Here is a 13,924-nt window from a genome sequence, read left to right as displayed (position 1 = left end):
AATTCCAGCTACTCACTGACACCTGCTGAAACATCTATGGGTTACAATAACCCATGTGATTCCTAGCATCCCAGTTCTGAGGGCATTCTAATCCAGTGATCATTAAAGATTTCATCCCCCCACTAGCTATTCACAAGACTATTTTTCCGATGTTCTAGGAAAACATGACACCTCACAATTTTTGTGCTCATGGCTGCTGAGTAGGGTTCTTCAAAGCACAGGACTCCCTCACTCTCATGCCGAGGGCAGGGACCCTGTTAGCCCAAATTTACTGGTAGGCCTGGTGATACATATCCATAGTAAATTGGGGAAAAGAGAACAACACCTGTAAAAGGATTTTATTTTATTTATTGGATGTCATCCAACAATTTTATTTTCATTGTAGAAATTCTACCCACTGCCACAAACAGAAAATCAAGATAGAAATCTTGAAGAAACATCCTGGAAGGTGTTATGATGTGCTATCTGAATATGAACAAAAATTGCTTTCAGGACCTGGTGGCTTTATTGTGTGTCCCCATTTGAATATTTTTGAAGATAAAAATAATAATCTACCTAAAGTTCAGTGGTATAAGGTAAATTCTTTCTTAAAGTAGTATTGTTACCTCCTCTCCCCCCCCATCTTCACCCCCAGAAATGAGTAGAACAATTTGGTGAAAGAAAACTGATTCATTGAAAATAGACAAAGTGGCAACTTTGCAAGATATTTATCATATTATTATGCTGTGTGATGACAGTTCTGAAGAAGTCTCTATAAAAGCTCAAATTAAATGGAGGCATAAAACTTCATAAACACAATTTGGGTATTCTACAAATGTATTTTAACTTTTGCTCATTGAGCCCATAGTTTGGGGTTTGTTTGTTTTTTTATTTTTGCATCTGTTTTTTTTTTTAATTGAGAGAAGGAAAAATTATGGGGGAAAAGATTATAAATTGATATGAGGGGAGTATTTGCTGTATTGTATACTGTTTCCTTTGCATGAAGTGGTGTCCTTGAATTTACTTGCTTCTCTCCACATTTAGTTTGACAGCACAGACGGGGTTGCAACGAAAGCCTAGATACAAGTTGAGTTCCTTTGAGAGCTACTGACATGGTTATTAGAAGTTAAGATTAGAATCGTCTTCTAGAAGATAAGAAATACAGCTTGAGTAAAACAACAAAGGAAGGAAGTAGCTTTAAGAAAGAAGCTATTAAATTGTAATCTCTAAGCTGGTTAGGAATTAAATAAATAAAATTGGGAAGAAATTCTTTCCCATTCTACCTATAAGTTTCAAGGGTATGCAAATCTAATTTCTTGGAAAGTCAGTAAATACTAGAAGGTGACAATATGGGGGAGGAGGAGAGGGAAATCAGGGATTAAAGTTACTCCTGTGGTATGGAGATATATATATATAATATATATATATATATATATATATATATATATGTATGTGTACATATGTGTGTATGTATATCCAGTCTTATTTTTCTCAATATGTAAATGGACTTATTTTCTGTATCTAGGATTGTAAACCTCTCCTTAACAATACAAAATTTAATGGACTAAAAGCTAATCTCTACCTGCGTAATATACAGAAAGAAGATGAGGGGCACTATACTTGCCTTATATCCTATGGTTATATGGGGAAGCATTATAACATTACTCGGTCAATACATCTACGCATTATAGGTAAGTGTCAAAGAATCTTAGAGCTAAACTAGTTTTGCTGTCCCATAGTCCAGATGATATTAAATATATTTAAGGAGGGTGACATGGTCTTCCATAGTTACACAGCCTGTCATTCTTCTTCCTTTATTTTTCATTGTCTAATGCTTAGCACTTAAAGGTCCATTGCCACCTTCGCAGCATGTGGAATAAAATTAACCATGTTCCAAGGGAAGAGAGTTTCCTTGGTGTCTGGGTGTTCTTGAAGGGGACAATGTACCCCAGAGCACAGCAGCTCCTGCTGCCTGAGGTTCAAGGGAAATCAAGCCTAATCTCATGTCTTAGACCAAGTCTTTCCATGTAGATGTCATTCTAGCAGCAAGGACTTATAGACTTTCCAAAAGTCTTAGACAAGGTCTTATACTGAGAGAACTGTCAACCGTAAGATAACAGGTTGAGTATCCAGTGGTTCTATTTTGTCATGTGGGAGAACAATGGATACAAAAAGAATACCAATGAATGGCTGTGGATTTGGGTAGAATTGTTACCCTAACCAAGCTTTTCAAGATTTTATAAAATTTGCTATCTCCCCCCTTTGTCTTCCCCTTACTATGTTGAGAATTCTTAATTATTTTCACTTGTCTTTATTTAGTCACCCCTCAATTACCTTGGTAATTTTATTTGCCCTTCTCTGATCCTCTTCAACCTCAATTTTATCTGCCTTAGGATAGTATAATAACCAGAACCACAAATGGCATTCTAGGCAAGGCCAGATTTTGAAGAAAGTGGCTACTTTGAAGCATTTTGCCATCTCTATTTCTTATGCCAGATATGGACATACCATCTTCCCAGTTTCCAGTTGGTTTATGTCACTCCCCTCCCCAGCTTGGGATTCAAGTTACAGCCTTCCAGGGGGCTCTAGCCCCTACTTTCCCCTAATAAGCCTTTATTCTCATCTCCTCCATCCAAAGAAATCCTTTATTCTTTCCCTCTCTGTCCTTACCCTTGTCTTTGCATGCACTTATAACTGCCTTAAGAGAAACTGCAGAGCTAGAGGTCTTGAAACACAAGGTCTTAGTCTGTCATTACCTGACACATTAACTATGCTTATCTTGTTATCTTGTCCATGAATTCAGTAGCATAAGGAAGGCCAAGCCCTAAGAATACCAATGGCTTTGGCTGAGTAATAGCACAGGGGTTTCTGTGCAATCTTGGTCTAGGCATGTACAGGCAGATTCGCTATCTCCTCCATGTCTACACCTAAACCCACGTCAACTACCTTACATTGCCTTTTGGCCAGGTGTCATCTAGCCAGTTTTGTGAGGTAGGTAATCCTTTGAAACTCCTCTTACTGTAATTTGGAGCCTTGAAATTACTGTGAAAAATATTCTTTATTTTATTTTATTTTATTAGGGAGAGAAAAGAAGAAAATGCCAGTGATTCTGACTCCAGAAAACAGGACAATGGAAGTGGAACTTGGTGAGTATTACCACCATTTGGTTTCCTGTCCTTTGTAATGAGCTAAAAACTCTCATTCATAAAGTGTATGCATTTTTCTCTCACATCAATGTATTAGAGAACATTTGAGGAGCAGCATCACAGAGTTTTTGAATGTTGTTTTTACAGGATCCCAGTTGCTTTTGGACTGCAACTTCACAGCTCAAAAGAATGACCTTCAATATTGGACTTGGAATGGATCATTTGCTCACAAAGAACCTAATATTACATGGTCTGAACTTTCGTAAGTGCTTCATCATTATGCAAATATAGAGGAAGAGAAATTTTATGTAAATTCTGTTGCTGTTTGTTAAACCATCAATATAATTTTCACCAGGCTAAGAAATGGTCAAAATTCCTTATTTTTTAGCATCTTAAATTATAGAGCACTAAAATTTAAAAAAAAAGATTTTATTAGTCATCTAGTCCAATCTTCTCATTTTATGGAAAAACAAACAAACTGAGAACTGAGAAATGAAGCTACTTAGCCAAAGTCATAAAGTTGGGTGGTAGAGCTCCCATCTCCTTATTCCAACTTGAGTACTCTTTCTGCTATATTATACTCCCTTTTAATTTACCCCTACTTCTTGGTGGAGAATGGAATTCCTAAGACTAAATATTGGCCTTGGTAGAGAGTGGACTCACCAGGTAAGATCATCCTCATCAGAATTTAGGGTATTCTGAAGCTCCAAAGCCAGGAATATGGGGAGCCTTGATGGTATTCAAGTTCCATTGTAGTTAAAATGTAGAGACCTTTATACAGGCTCATGCTGGAGCTGGGCAACTAGATAGCACAGTGGATAGTCAGGAAGACATCTTCCTGAGGTCAAATCTGACCTCAGACACTTACTAGCTGTGTGATGGTGACTTGCTAGTCACTTAACCCTGTTTGCCTCACTTTGCTCATCTCTGAAATGAGCTGGAGAAGAAAAATGACAAACCACTCTGTCTTCTTTACCATGAAAATCTCAAAGGGGATCATGAAGAATTAGATACAATTGAACAGCAATAATGACACATATCTTACATAGGGTTACATAGGGTTGATGTAGGTAAAATTCCACCTAAATTGTAAAGTAATCAATACTTGAGAGCTATTATTGTTACTTTTGAAAAATTGGGCCCTTAGATCCACAGCTATTCCTGTGTCCCTGCTTATCTCTGTTGGACTGAGTTCTCTTTAGTGCCCACACATTTTTTTCTGTATAAATGCTGCTTACCATATTGTGTGGAGATCCAAGTGCCTCACTGCATATGTGCATGGAAAATCTTAATTGCAAACTTGATATATTCACTTTTATCTTGGCACCATAAATTAGACTTTAATAGTTCATCTCCAATTTAAACTCTCTTGTTCTTTTCTTTGGGCTTTTTTCCTCTCCTTCAAGTTAGGATTATTCAGTTTCATTCCTTCATCACCGAGAAAGCAAAAGGAGTTTGGGGGCCTCATCTATTCGTAGCCTACTAAACTCCACTCTGTCTACAGCTATCTGAACTTACCAGCTTCTTCAGAGTCTGTTTCTTATAGAAATCCCTTTGAATTCATCTTTTCTTTTTCTTGGCATCCCACCCAAGCAGACATTAAAGAGAAACTTTCATGTCATCTCCTCCTTGATCCCTGTTCCTCATCTGCTCCCTAGCTTTCAAACCTTTTATGGCATTCCTAATTTTTCCTAACCACAACGCTTTTTTTTCTATAGCTTCCTCAGCTTCCTTATACTCTCTCTTTTCTAATATATCTCTACTAGCCTTCTATATTTCCTTCTATCACTAATTCCTTCTCGATGGTCTCATCATCCAGGACTTATCAGCATCACTCATCATCCTCTTAGAAGCTTCTTTGTCTTAGGATGTCATGAAACATGCAGTATAGTTTCGTATGACCCAGACAGACTTTCTTGCATTTAAGGCATTTGTCATAATATTTTAAAATTGGAAAGGAGAGGAAGGTAGAATTTATTGGTGAGACATTTGAGAGAGGGAGTGAGTGGGAAGTCACAATCTTGTACCTGTTACAAAAACTCTGCTAAGAGGTCCCAAAATTGAATATTTTAAAGTTCTAAATAACTTAGAAGTTACTTAGTCTCATCCTCCTGCCCCGTACAGAAATCCCTTTTTCATACCTCTGAAAAATAGTTATCAAGCTTCTGCTCAAACAGAACTAGGGATGAGAAATCTCAACCTCACAATGTAAATAACAGCATGAAAACTTTGTCACTACCTATGCAGCAACTTAGTGAAAAAAGAGAAACCAAATAAATTGAGATTACTTGTGTTGAGGTTTTTTAACTAGCCTTATTTTTTCTCTCTTTCCTGAATAGAGTTCCGAATTTAAATGATATGAACATTGTCACAAGGGTTTCTAGGCTTGTCATTTTAAAAGTGGAAAGTAGGCATTATTTGTACCCATTTTTATGCTGGGTTACCAATGAAGCTGGTATAGCTACAACATATATTGCCTTGAGACCACCAGGTAAGCAATTCGTTGTTTATTGAAACTACAGTTATACTGTATTGTGCTAAGCTCTCCACTTAAAAAGGAGAATAATGAAGTTTATACATCTCAGTGACAGATTGTCTGGGACTCTGAAATAACTCAAAAAGAGAGCTTTTGTCTGATCTGCTAAATGTACCTATAATGATGTTGGTTTGTTTGTGATTTTAGTGAAGGATTTGTGTTTCTGAAGTTGGACTCCAACTGATCTCATCAAAATGAATGTTTCATTCATCTTTTTGGGAGATTAGGTGTAGTAGTGATAGAAACTGAGTAGGACCCCCCAAAAATGTTTTTAGAACACGTACCAGGAAAATATGAAGAGAAAGAAGGCTTTTATGCCTTCAGAATGCTAGACTGTGTACAACTTCTCCATATCTCTACACCTACCCTTCTTCCTAGGTGAAAGAGGAGTGATTGAGTTAATAGAATATGTAAAAGACCATATTTGAGTACTGGGATAAGCAGTGTTGTTATTAATTGGCATTAATTACAGCTGGCAAAACTGGTACCTGAATTAAGCTATGTTTCAACTGACAAGTTTTCTCCCTCCAAACTAAAGTTTTAGTATAATGGCTATATTTTTATAATGGCTATATAACATATTTTTATATAAAAAGCCTTTTTATCATGTCCTGAAAGTGATCCTGGGTCCTCAAAGGCTATGTCATCAGAGTACAAACTTTGGAAAGTATCATCCTGATGCAAAGTCTTTAAGCATGGACCCTGAATTTGAGCACCAGGCTTGCCAAGTGTATACAGAAGGTTGACTACAACATGAGGTTTGGTTTTTGGGGTTTTTTTGGACACAATAATTCATGAAGATTTTCTGTTACTAGCAAGATGGATTTATGTTTTAGTTCAATACTTTAAAATCTGTGATTTCTTTGGCATGCAAACTCCATTCACTGATGCAGAGCAAAATCTTTCCATGAATTAACAGGTGATCTTTAGTGGAGAATTACAGATAGAAGCATTGGTAATTATTGCATAATGGAAACAAGAGATTTGACATTGTAAGGAACTAGAGAAATTAAACCTGAAGACTCTGCTTCATTCAGATGTTGTTGATGATTCTATGTTTAAGGTTTGATTACTTCAGGTTTAATATTTGCATTTCCTTCCTTTTCTGAGGTAGTCTCAGATTCCAGAATGTACCTGATTGGAGGATTCATCTCTTTGGCCTTAGTAGTTACGTTCTCCATGTTTCTCTACAAAATTTTCAAGGTTGAAATTGTGCTTTTGTATAGGGATTCTTGCCATCCATATTTCCTGAAAAAAGGTAAATTATATTTTTTCCCTGTTCAATATTATTTTTTGAATATTAGTAAATTGGACAGGGAGGTGACTGTCAGGTTTTTGTTGTTGCTGCTGGTTTTTTTTTTTTTCAATTGGTAAAGTCAGTTGTGGTCCACGTTCATGTGACTTACAGATAAGAATATCTTAATAAGGATTAAGTTATATTACTTTGAAGCTATGTAATGATGTCATTTTGTGCATAGAATCATCATATCAGAATAAATCATACTGCTAAAAACCATTTTAGCCCAGTAATTGAAGTTTTCTCCATCTTAAACCTGCTTTGTTGGGGTAGGAGTGTGGTTATTTTAAATAGTCCCTCATGATCTCTGTGCCTTCCTGAGGAAGAAATTAACAGATTTTGGGGCACCCCAGATGAATTAGATTTGTTAAGCATCACTGGGGGGAAAAACCTCTAATCACTCACTAGTCTACTTAAAGGAGAGGAAGGTAGAATTTATGGGTGAGACATTTGGGAGAGGGAATGAGGGGGAAGTCACAAGCTTGTATGTGTTATAGAAACCGCCAAGGGGTCACAAAATTGAATTTATTTTAGATCTCGGGTTAATTGCATCACAATGTTTATACCTGAAGTAGAAGAGGGTTGATGCACACATATTTTCTGCCATTGACATTTTATTATTAAAAAAATGAATTTTAAAAATAAAAATAATATATTATAATTTATGTATTCTGAGTGTTCTCCATGATGACAGAACACTTTGGAAAATCTTCTGAGCTATCTTATTTACTTCTTTTTTAAACTCTGAATCAGTAATTTTGGCTAGGATGGCCATAATATCTACATGCATCATGTTAAATGCAGTGGTACAAAAATAATCACATCAATTAAAATACTCCCCTCATATCAATTTGGCCACTGTGGGAAAACTATGCCTCCAATTTGGTGGCTTGACTATTTCTAAAGAAATTGGGATACTATCTATATTTCCAAAGTACATTTCCATGCTAAGAAGATAAAGGACTACCGTTTCAACTATTACAACTGAGCCACCAAATTGTCATTAAGAAAACTTAATGACATTTGAATAATTAAAGAGACCTTTTGTGGTGGCTATTATTTTATTTACATTATGGTTTCAAAAAACTACCAATACTAATTTGGAAATAGAAGTTTGTGATCTCTCCTTTGTCAAGGCCAACTTTTTGAATGCTAAATACATTATATTTCATCCTTTAGCTTTGGATGGAAAAGTCTATGATGCATACATATTATATCCAAAATATTTTGAAGAAGGGTCCAGCTACATCTCAGACATCTTTGTGTTTAAAATCTTGCCTGAAGTCTTGGAAAATCAGTGTGGATATAATCTGTTCATCTATGGAAGGGATGATCTTGTTGGAGAAGGTATGTTTAAAATGAGGGAAAGAAGAACTTTCTAATGACTTATGTAACAATTTATATTTCATAGAGTCATAGATCTACTCCTCCTCCTCCTCATTCTCCTACCCCTTCTTCTTCTTGTTGAGTAATTTTTCAGTTGTGTATGACTCTTTGTGATCCCATTTGGGATTTTCTTGGCAAAGATACTGGAGTGGTTTGCCATTTTCTTTTCCAAATCATTTTACAGATGGGGAAACTGACTTGCCCCAGGTCACATAGCTAGTAAGATTTTGAGGCCAGATTTGAACTCCCAAAGTGGAGTCTTCCTTACTCTAGGCCAGGGGTGGGGAACCTGCAGCCTCAAGGCCACCTGTGGCCCTCTGGGTCCTCAAGTGCAGCCTTTCCCTACCCTTGCTCAAGGTTCAGCACTCTATCCACTGTGCCACCTAGCTGCTGCCACCACCACTACCACTACCACTATCATTGCTACTATTACTACTGCTATCACCATACCACTACCTAGCTAGCTAGAATTCATATGGTGCTTTAAGATTTGCAAAATACTTTCCATATGTGATCTCATTTGATCCTTATAACATCTTATCAGGTAGATGCTAATATTATCTCTATTTTACAGATGAGAAAATTGAGGATTAGAGAGGTTAAGTGACTTGCCAAGAGTCACAGAGCTTGTAAATGTCTGAGAGAGGATTTGACCTCAAGCCTTCCTGACTCCAAATCTATGCATTGCATCAGCAGAAAGGCAGTTGTTGCTGGATTATAAAATATATAGAGGGTAGAGAATGGATTGGAATAGGTAGAAGGTTAAGGGAGAGAGACTAACCAGAAGGTTATAGCAATAATCATCCAGGCAGGAGATGATGAGAACTTTCATTAGGGTGGTGGCCATGTGAGTGGAGAGAAGGGGAGGAGGTGAGAAATGTTATAAAGGAAAGAATGAAAATACTTGGCAACAGGTGAGATTAGTGGAGTGAGTGTGAGAGAGGAGTAAAGGATGACACTGAGATTGTGAGCCTGAGTGACTGAGATGAGAATGCTTATCTCAGTAGTAACAGGGAAGTGAGGAAACATGAGGGTTTGGGACAAAAGATAATGAATCCTGGTTGGGACATGTGGTGTTTGGCATGTCTACAGGAAATCAAGTTTTATATGTCCAAGACAAAGTTAGAAACGTGAGACCGCCACTCAGGAGATTTGGGAATCATCTCCATAGAAAAGATGATGGAACCCATGGGAGCTGATGAAATAACCAGTGGAGATAATATGCAGGGAGAAGCTGAAAGGGTAAAGTCAGAATCTTAGGAAACACTCACTTAGTTGGCATGACCCGGTTTCAGAATTAGTTGGTGGTGCAGTAGGTGGAGTGCTGGGCCTAGAGTCAGGAAGACTCGTCTTCCTGAGTTCAAATCTAGCCTCAAACATTTACTAGCTGTGTGACCCTGGGCAAGTCACTTAACCCTGTTTACCCCAGTTTCCTCATCTGCAAAGTGAGCTGGAGAAGGAAATGGCAAACCACTCCAGTATCTTTGCCAAAAACCCCCCAAATGGGGTCATAAAGAGCCAAACATGACTGAAAATGACTGCACAACAATAGCAAAGGAAATTAAAAAGGACCAGTCATGCAGGTAGGAAGAGAATTAGGAGAGAGATGTGACCTGAAAATCTAAAGAAGAGTATCCAAGAGAAGTTGGCGGTCGACTGTCAAAATCTGTGAAGACTGAAAAAAGGATATTAGATTTGTCAGCTTAAAGTCAGAGGGATGCCATTCAGCTAAATTTAAAAAGCATTTTAAGTGCCCTCTGTGTGCTAGGCACTACGCTGGAGATACAAAAAGAAATTAGAATTATTCTGTTTGGCCTTGGAGGGAAGGATTAGAAGCAATGAGTGGACATTAAAGAGAGGCAGATTTAGGCTGGAAGGAAAAAAGTGAAAAAACAAACCAATAATTGAAGCTATCCAAAAGTGGAATGGTCTGCCTTAGAGGGTATAAGATTCCCTCTCACCAGATGCCTTCAAACAAAGACTAGATGGTCTCTTGTCAGTAAGGGTTGGACAAGATGATCTCACAGAGAGATTCTTTCTACTCTGATTTTTTAGGATATCCAGACATGGTGCTTTGAGGAAGGAGAGGTTATTGCTTTAGGTTGGGAGGATGGGGTGGGGGGGGAAGCCTTGCCAGATGAGAAGGATTTTTACAAGTGAGAGATAAGGCAGTATATTCTAGGCGTGGGTGAATGATATGACTATGCAAAGTCAGAATATGGCTGCATAAGGTGAAAAAATATCTATCTAATAGTCCATTTTGACTGAGATTGTAAGGAGAAGTAACGTTCAATAAGATAGGAAAGGTAGGATGGAGCCAGATCAATCAGTCAGTCAACAAACAGTTTTAAAGTGACTATGTACCAGTCACTCTGTTAGGCACTAGGTATACAAATATACAAAGACAGAAATGAAAGAGTCTTTGTTCTCAAGGAACTTGCATTCTGTGGGGACAGATAATGGAGGGGCTTTGAGTTTGCATTTTGTCCTCTAAGCAGTTGGGTGTCTCATTAGATTGTAAGTTCCTTGAGGACAGGGACTGTGTTTTGTCTCTTTTTGTATCCCCAAAATTTAGTATGCTGAATATGCATGTCATAATAGGCAATTAATAAATGTTTATTGATTGATTAGTTGTCTTTTAGGCACTAAAGATTTTTGATTAGGAGAATGGCAGGTCAGATTACAAAGAGCAGTGGATTGCAAAGGAGAGAGACTGTAAGCAGGAAAAGAAAGATGATGACTTGAAGCTTTGTATACCATATCATACTTTGTATTTTTCAGATGCTATCATGGTTATCAATGAGAACATTAGGAAAAGCAGAAGACTAATTATTGTCTTAACTGGAGAGCATTCAAGTTACAATTGGCTGGGAAACACGTCGGAACAGCAAATAGCTATGTATAATGCTCTTGTCCAGGATGGAATTAAAATCATCCTGATTGAACTAGAAAAAATTAAGAACTATGGGAATATGCCAGAATCTATTAAATACCTCAAACAGAAGCATGGTGTCATCCAGTGGAAAGGAGATTTCATGGAAGAAGTCCCATCTGCAAAGACAAAGTTTTGGAGGTGCATCAGGTACCACATGCCAGCACAGCGGCAACAGTCTTCTTTCACAAGAGAACCCTCGGTTCTAGATTCTGTGCTGAACTCTAAGAAGAAATAGCACATGGCACTTTGAGCACTCAGGGAAACTCTCTGAAAGATTGCACAGGTCTCCTTACGTAGAAGCTGTCTGTTTGCCTTAAAGAATTTCCAGGTTGGGTAGATTGTTATGGTGGCTTTTCCAGTCATGAGAGCAGTGTGTGTGTGTGTGTGTGTGTGTGTGTGTGTGTGTGTGTGTGGTCATCACTTGCCACTGTGTGGTCACTTGGAGTTTTGTTTCAGTATTAAAGATGATCAAATCATTAACAGTGAAGGACTTTAGGTCAAGGATGGATGAGGGGCACAATGGAGTGAAGGAACAACAAAGGGAGGGAGAGGGGGAAAGGGTAGAAAATCCCTACATCCTTCCTTTAAAGCCAGCACTATGAAACACATCAGCATATGAAAGATAAGACTCAGAAAGGGGATATGCAGTAATTGAGGATAGATTTTAAAATTAGTAACTGTTCAGAAAAGATGGCTGGCAGACTTGATACCTAGCTTTGCTTCAGAGGGCAATGCAGCTAGAAATCTCCTCCCAAAATTGGGGTTTGTTTTGTTTTGTTTTTTTAACCTTGAACAAATGGCATTTCACCGAGGAACAATTTCAGAGATATCTTTGCATCCACTTTGCACTCGCTGTATCCATCACATTTCCTGCTAGCTGTCAGTTTCTAAAGAATCAGTGAGAATTTTATACTGATGCTTTTAATTACATTAGTGGTTAAAACAATTCTCTGGGATTGCAAATCTTTTAAAATGGTATTTGACTTTAGGTTTCTCTAGGGATAGTAACCTAAAAAAAAAAAAGAAAGAGACTTGTCTTTTACATCTGGGTCAAGATTTCACTGGAGCACAAAATAGTTTTTTAGAGGCAGGCCTCAAAAGAAATAAAAATACAAATGTACCTTAAAGAAAACTATATTTCTTCTTATACATTTATATACATAGAGATTTTAGAGGGGAGTCTCTGATAACCTCAGTCAGTCAGTCTTGAGGTACAGTACTTGTTAATAGCACCACATATAAAAAAGAAAGAGCAAAACTGTTCCTTTTAAATGCCTTCTAATAAGTTTTATTTATAATGTTCTGCTAAGTAGGTTGGGAGGACTCTTGGGAGTACAAGGAAAGTTAATTCTAAAACATTCTGGTTGTAACTTAGAAATAATGGGATAGTTTGTGAAAGAAAGGGAAGGGGAAGAAATAATTGGGGAAGAATGAACACTAAGATTTCTAAGAACTGAGAAGTGCAAGTGGAGAAGAGCATAACATAGGAAAGTTTAATTATATTGGCTTCTCAGGGAGGAAAAAAATTTAATTTTTCATTCTGGGGGAGCACCCTCTGCCTTATTGTTTTTTAATAAGCACATTAACTTCCCCCCTGTCTGGTTACCTCAGAAGACTACATTGTCCTCTCCATTCCATTTCAAATTAATAAGTTTTTTTTTATTGTACTTTTAGTTATGATGCTGACAACTTTAGTATAAAAAGTTCTTCCACATGTGTAGCAAGGTAACATCCTTGAAAGATGTCAGAATTGCTTTAGGACAATATGTGTCCTCTCATTCTACAGAAAAAAGCATTGCACAATATTTTTTTCAGTGTCAGACATTCCTTTTTGATAAACAATGTTGTTTATATGTTTCAAGATATAAGTATGTTTGTCCACTTGTTTGTGTAACTTCAACAGATGCTAAATATTTTTATGTATAAACATCAAGTTCATGATTTGCGGTAAATTTTTTGATTGGTTCCAATCCAATGTGTTTGTTTTCCAATAAAATTATCCTAAAACTTGCAGCTTTATTAAGAAATCTGATGGTCCCTGTTGTCTAAAAATCTGTTTCTTTCCTCCCCCATCTCTCTACCTTAAGTTCCCACTCCCAGGAATGAACTATAAAATAGAACTATGAAAAGTTTAGCCAGACTAAGAAGACCCCACACAAATGATAAAAACGGAAGTCAGAAGATATGTGTGCAAATCAATGGGCTATGAATACATTGACTTTTTAAGTTAGGTTGCTCTATTTGCTGTACAACTGTGGGTTGTTCTTTTTTTTTTGAGGGGAGAAGGGGAACATTTCTAGCCTCTTTGTGTCTTTGCTATGAAATAAAGTCAAGATGTGAATTTTTTTTGTTGTTGTTTTGTTTTGTTTTTTTGGCTAGGCAATGGGGTTAAGTGACTTGCCCAGGGTCACACAGCTAGTAAGTGTTATGTGTCTGAGGCCGAATTTGAACTCAGGTCCTTCTGAATTCAGGGCCGGTGCTCTATCCACTGCGCCACCTAGCTTCCCCAAGATGTGAATTTTAATACAGTGACATCCCACTAGTCTAGGACTGGTCCCTTGGAAAGAGGGCTGGATTTGGAGACGAAGTATGGAGCTTTGAATCTTGGCTCAACCACTTATTCCCTGTGTGACTATGGACGAATG

At 37.4% G+C, this 13,924-nt stretch overlaps 1 protein-coding gene across 6 annotated transcripts in view; it reads left to right on the top strand.

The window, feature by feature from the left end:
- IL1R1 (interleukin 1 receptor type 1) overlaps window positions 1-13,624 on the top strand; it is a 73,141-nt gene extending 59,517 nt beyond the window's left edge. For 5 of the 6 annotated variants that reach the window (XM_078147379.1, XM_020987877.2, XM_078147378.1 and 2 more), the window contains 8 exons: window positions 386-575; window positions 1,505-1,670; window positions 3,060-3,125; window positions 3,273-3,387; window positions 5,465-5,616; window positions 6,776-6,919; window positions 8,138-8,305; window positions 11,126-13,624. In XM_078147379.1, the coding sequence (XP_078003505.1) occupies window positions 386-575; window positions 1,505-1,670; window positions 3,060-3,125; window positions 3,273-3,387; window positions 5,465-5,616; window positions 6,776-6,919; window positions 8,138-8,305; window positions 11,126-11,514 (1,390 nt within the window). In that variant the 3' untranslated portion in view covers window positions 11,515-13,624. The remainder of the gene's footprint in view (window positions 1-385; window positions 576-1,504; window positions 1,671-3,059; window positions 3,126-3,272; window positions 3,388-5,464; window positions 5,617-6,775; window positions 6,920-8,137; window positions 8,306-11,125) is intronic. The other variant, XM_020987879.2, reaches the window with a different exon arrangement.
- The last annotated feature ends 300 nt before the right edge of the window (window positions 13,625-13,924 follow it).

The sequence above is a fragment of the Phascolarctos cinereus genome, unplaced genomic scaffold (assembly GCF_003287225.1).
Source record: "Phascolarctos cinereus isolate Bilbo 61053 unplaced genomic scaffold, phaCin_HiC Scaffold_7;HRSCAF=346, whole genome shotgun sequence".
Classification (NCBI taxonomy): Eukaryota; Metazoa; Chordata; class Mammalia; order Diprotodontia; family Phascolarctidae; genus Phascolarctos; species Phascolarctos cinereus.
The sequence above is the reverse complement of the archived record's forward strand: the minus strand, read 5'-3'. Positions and strand labels throughout refer to the sequence as shown.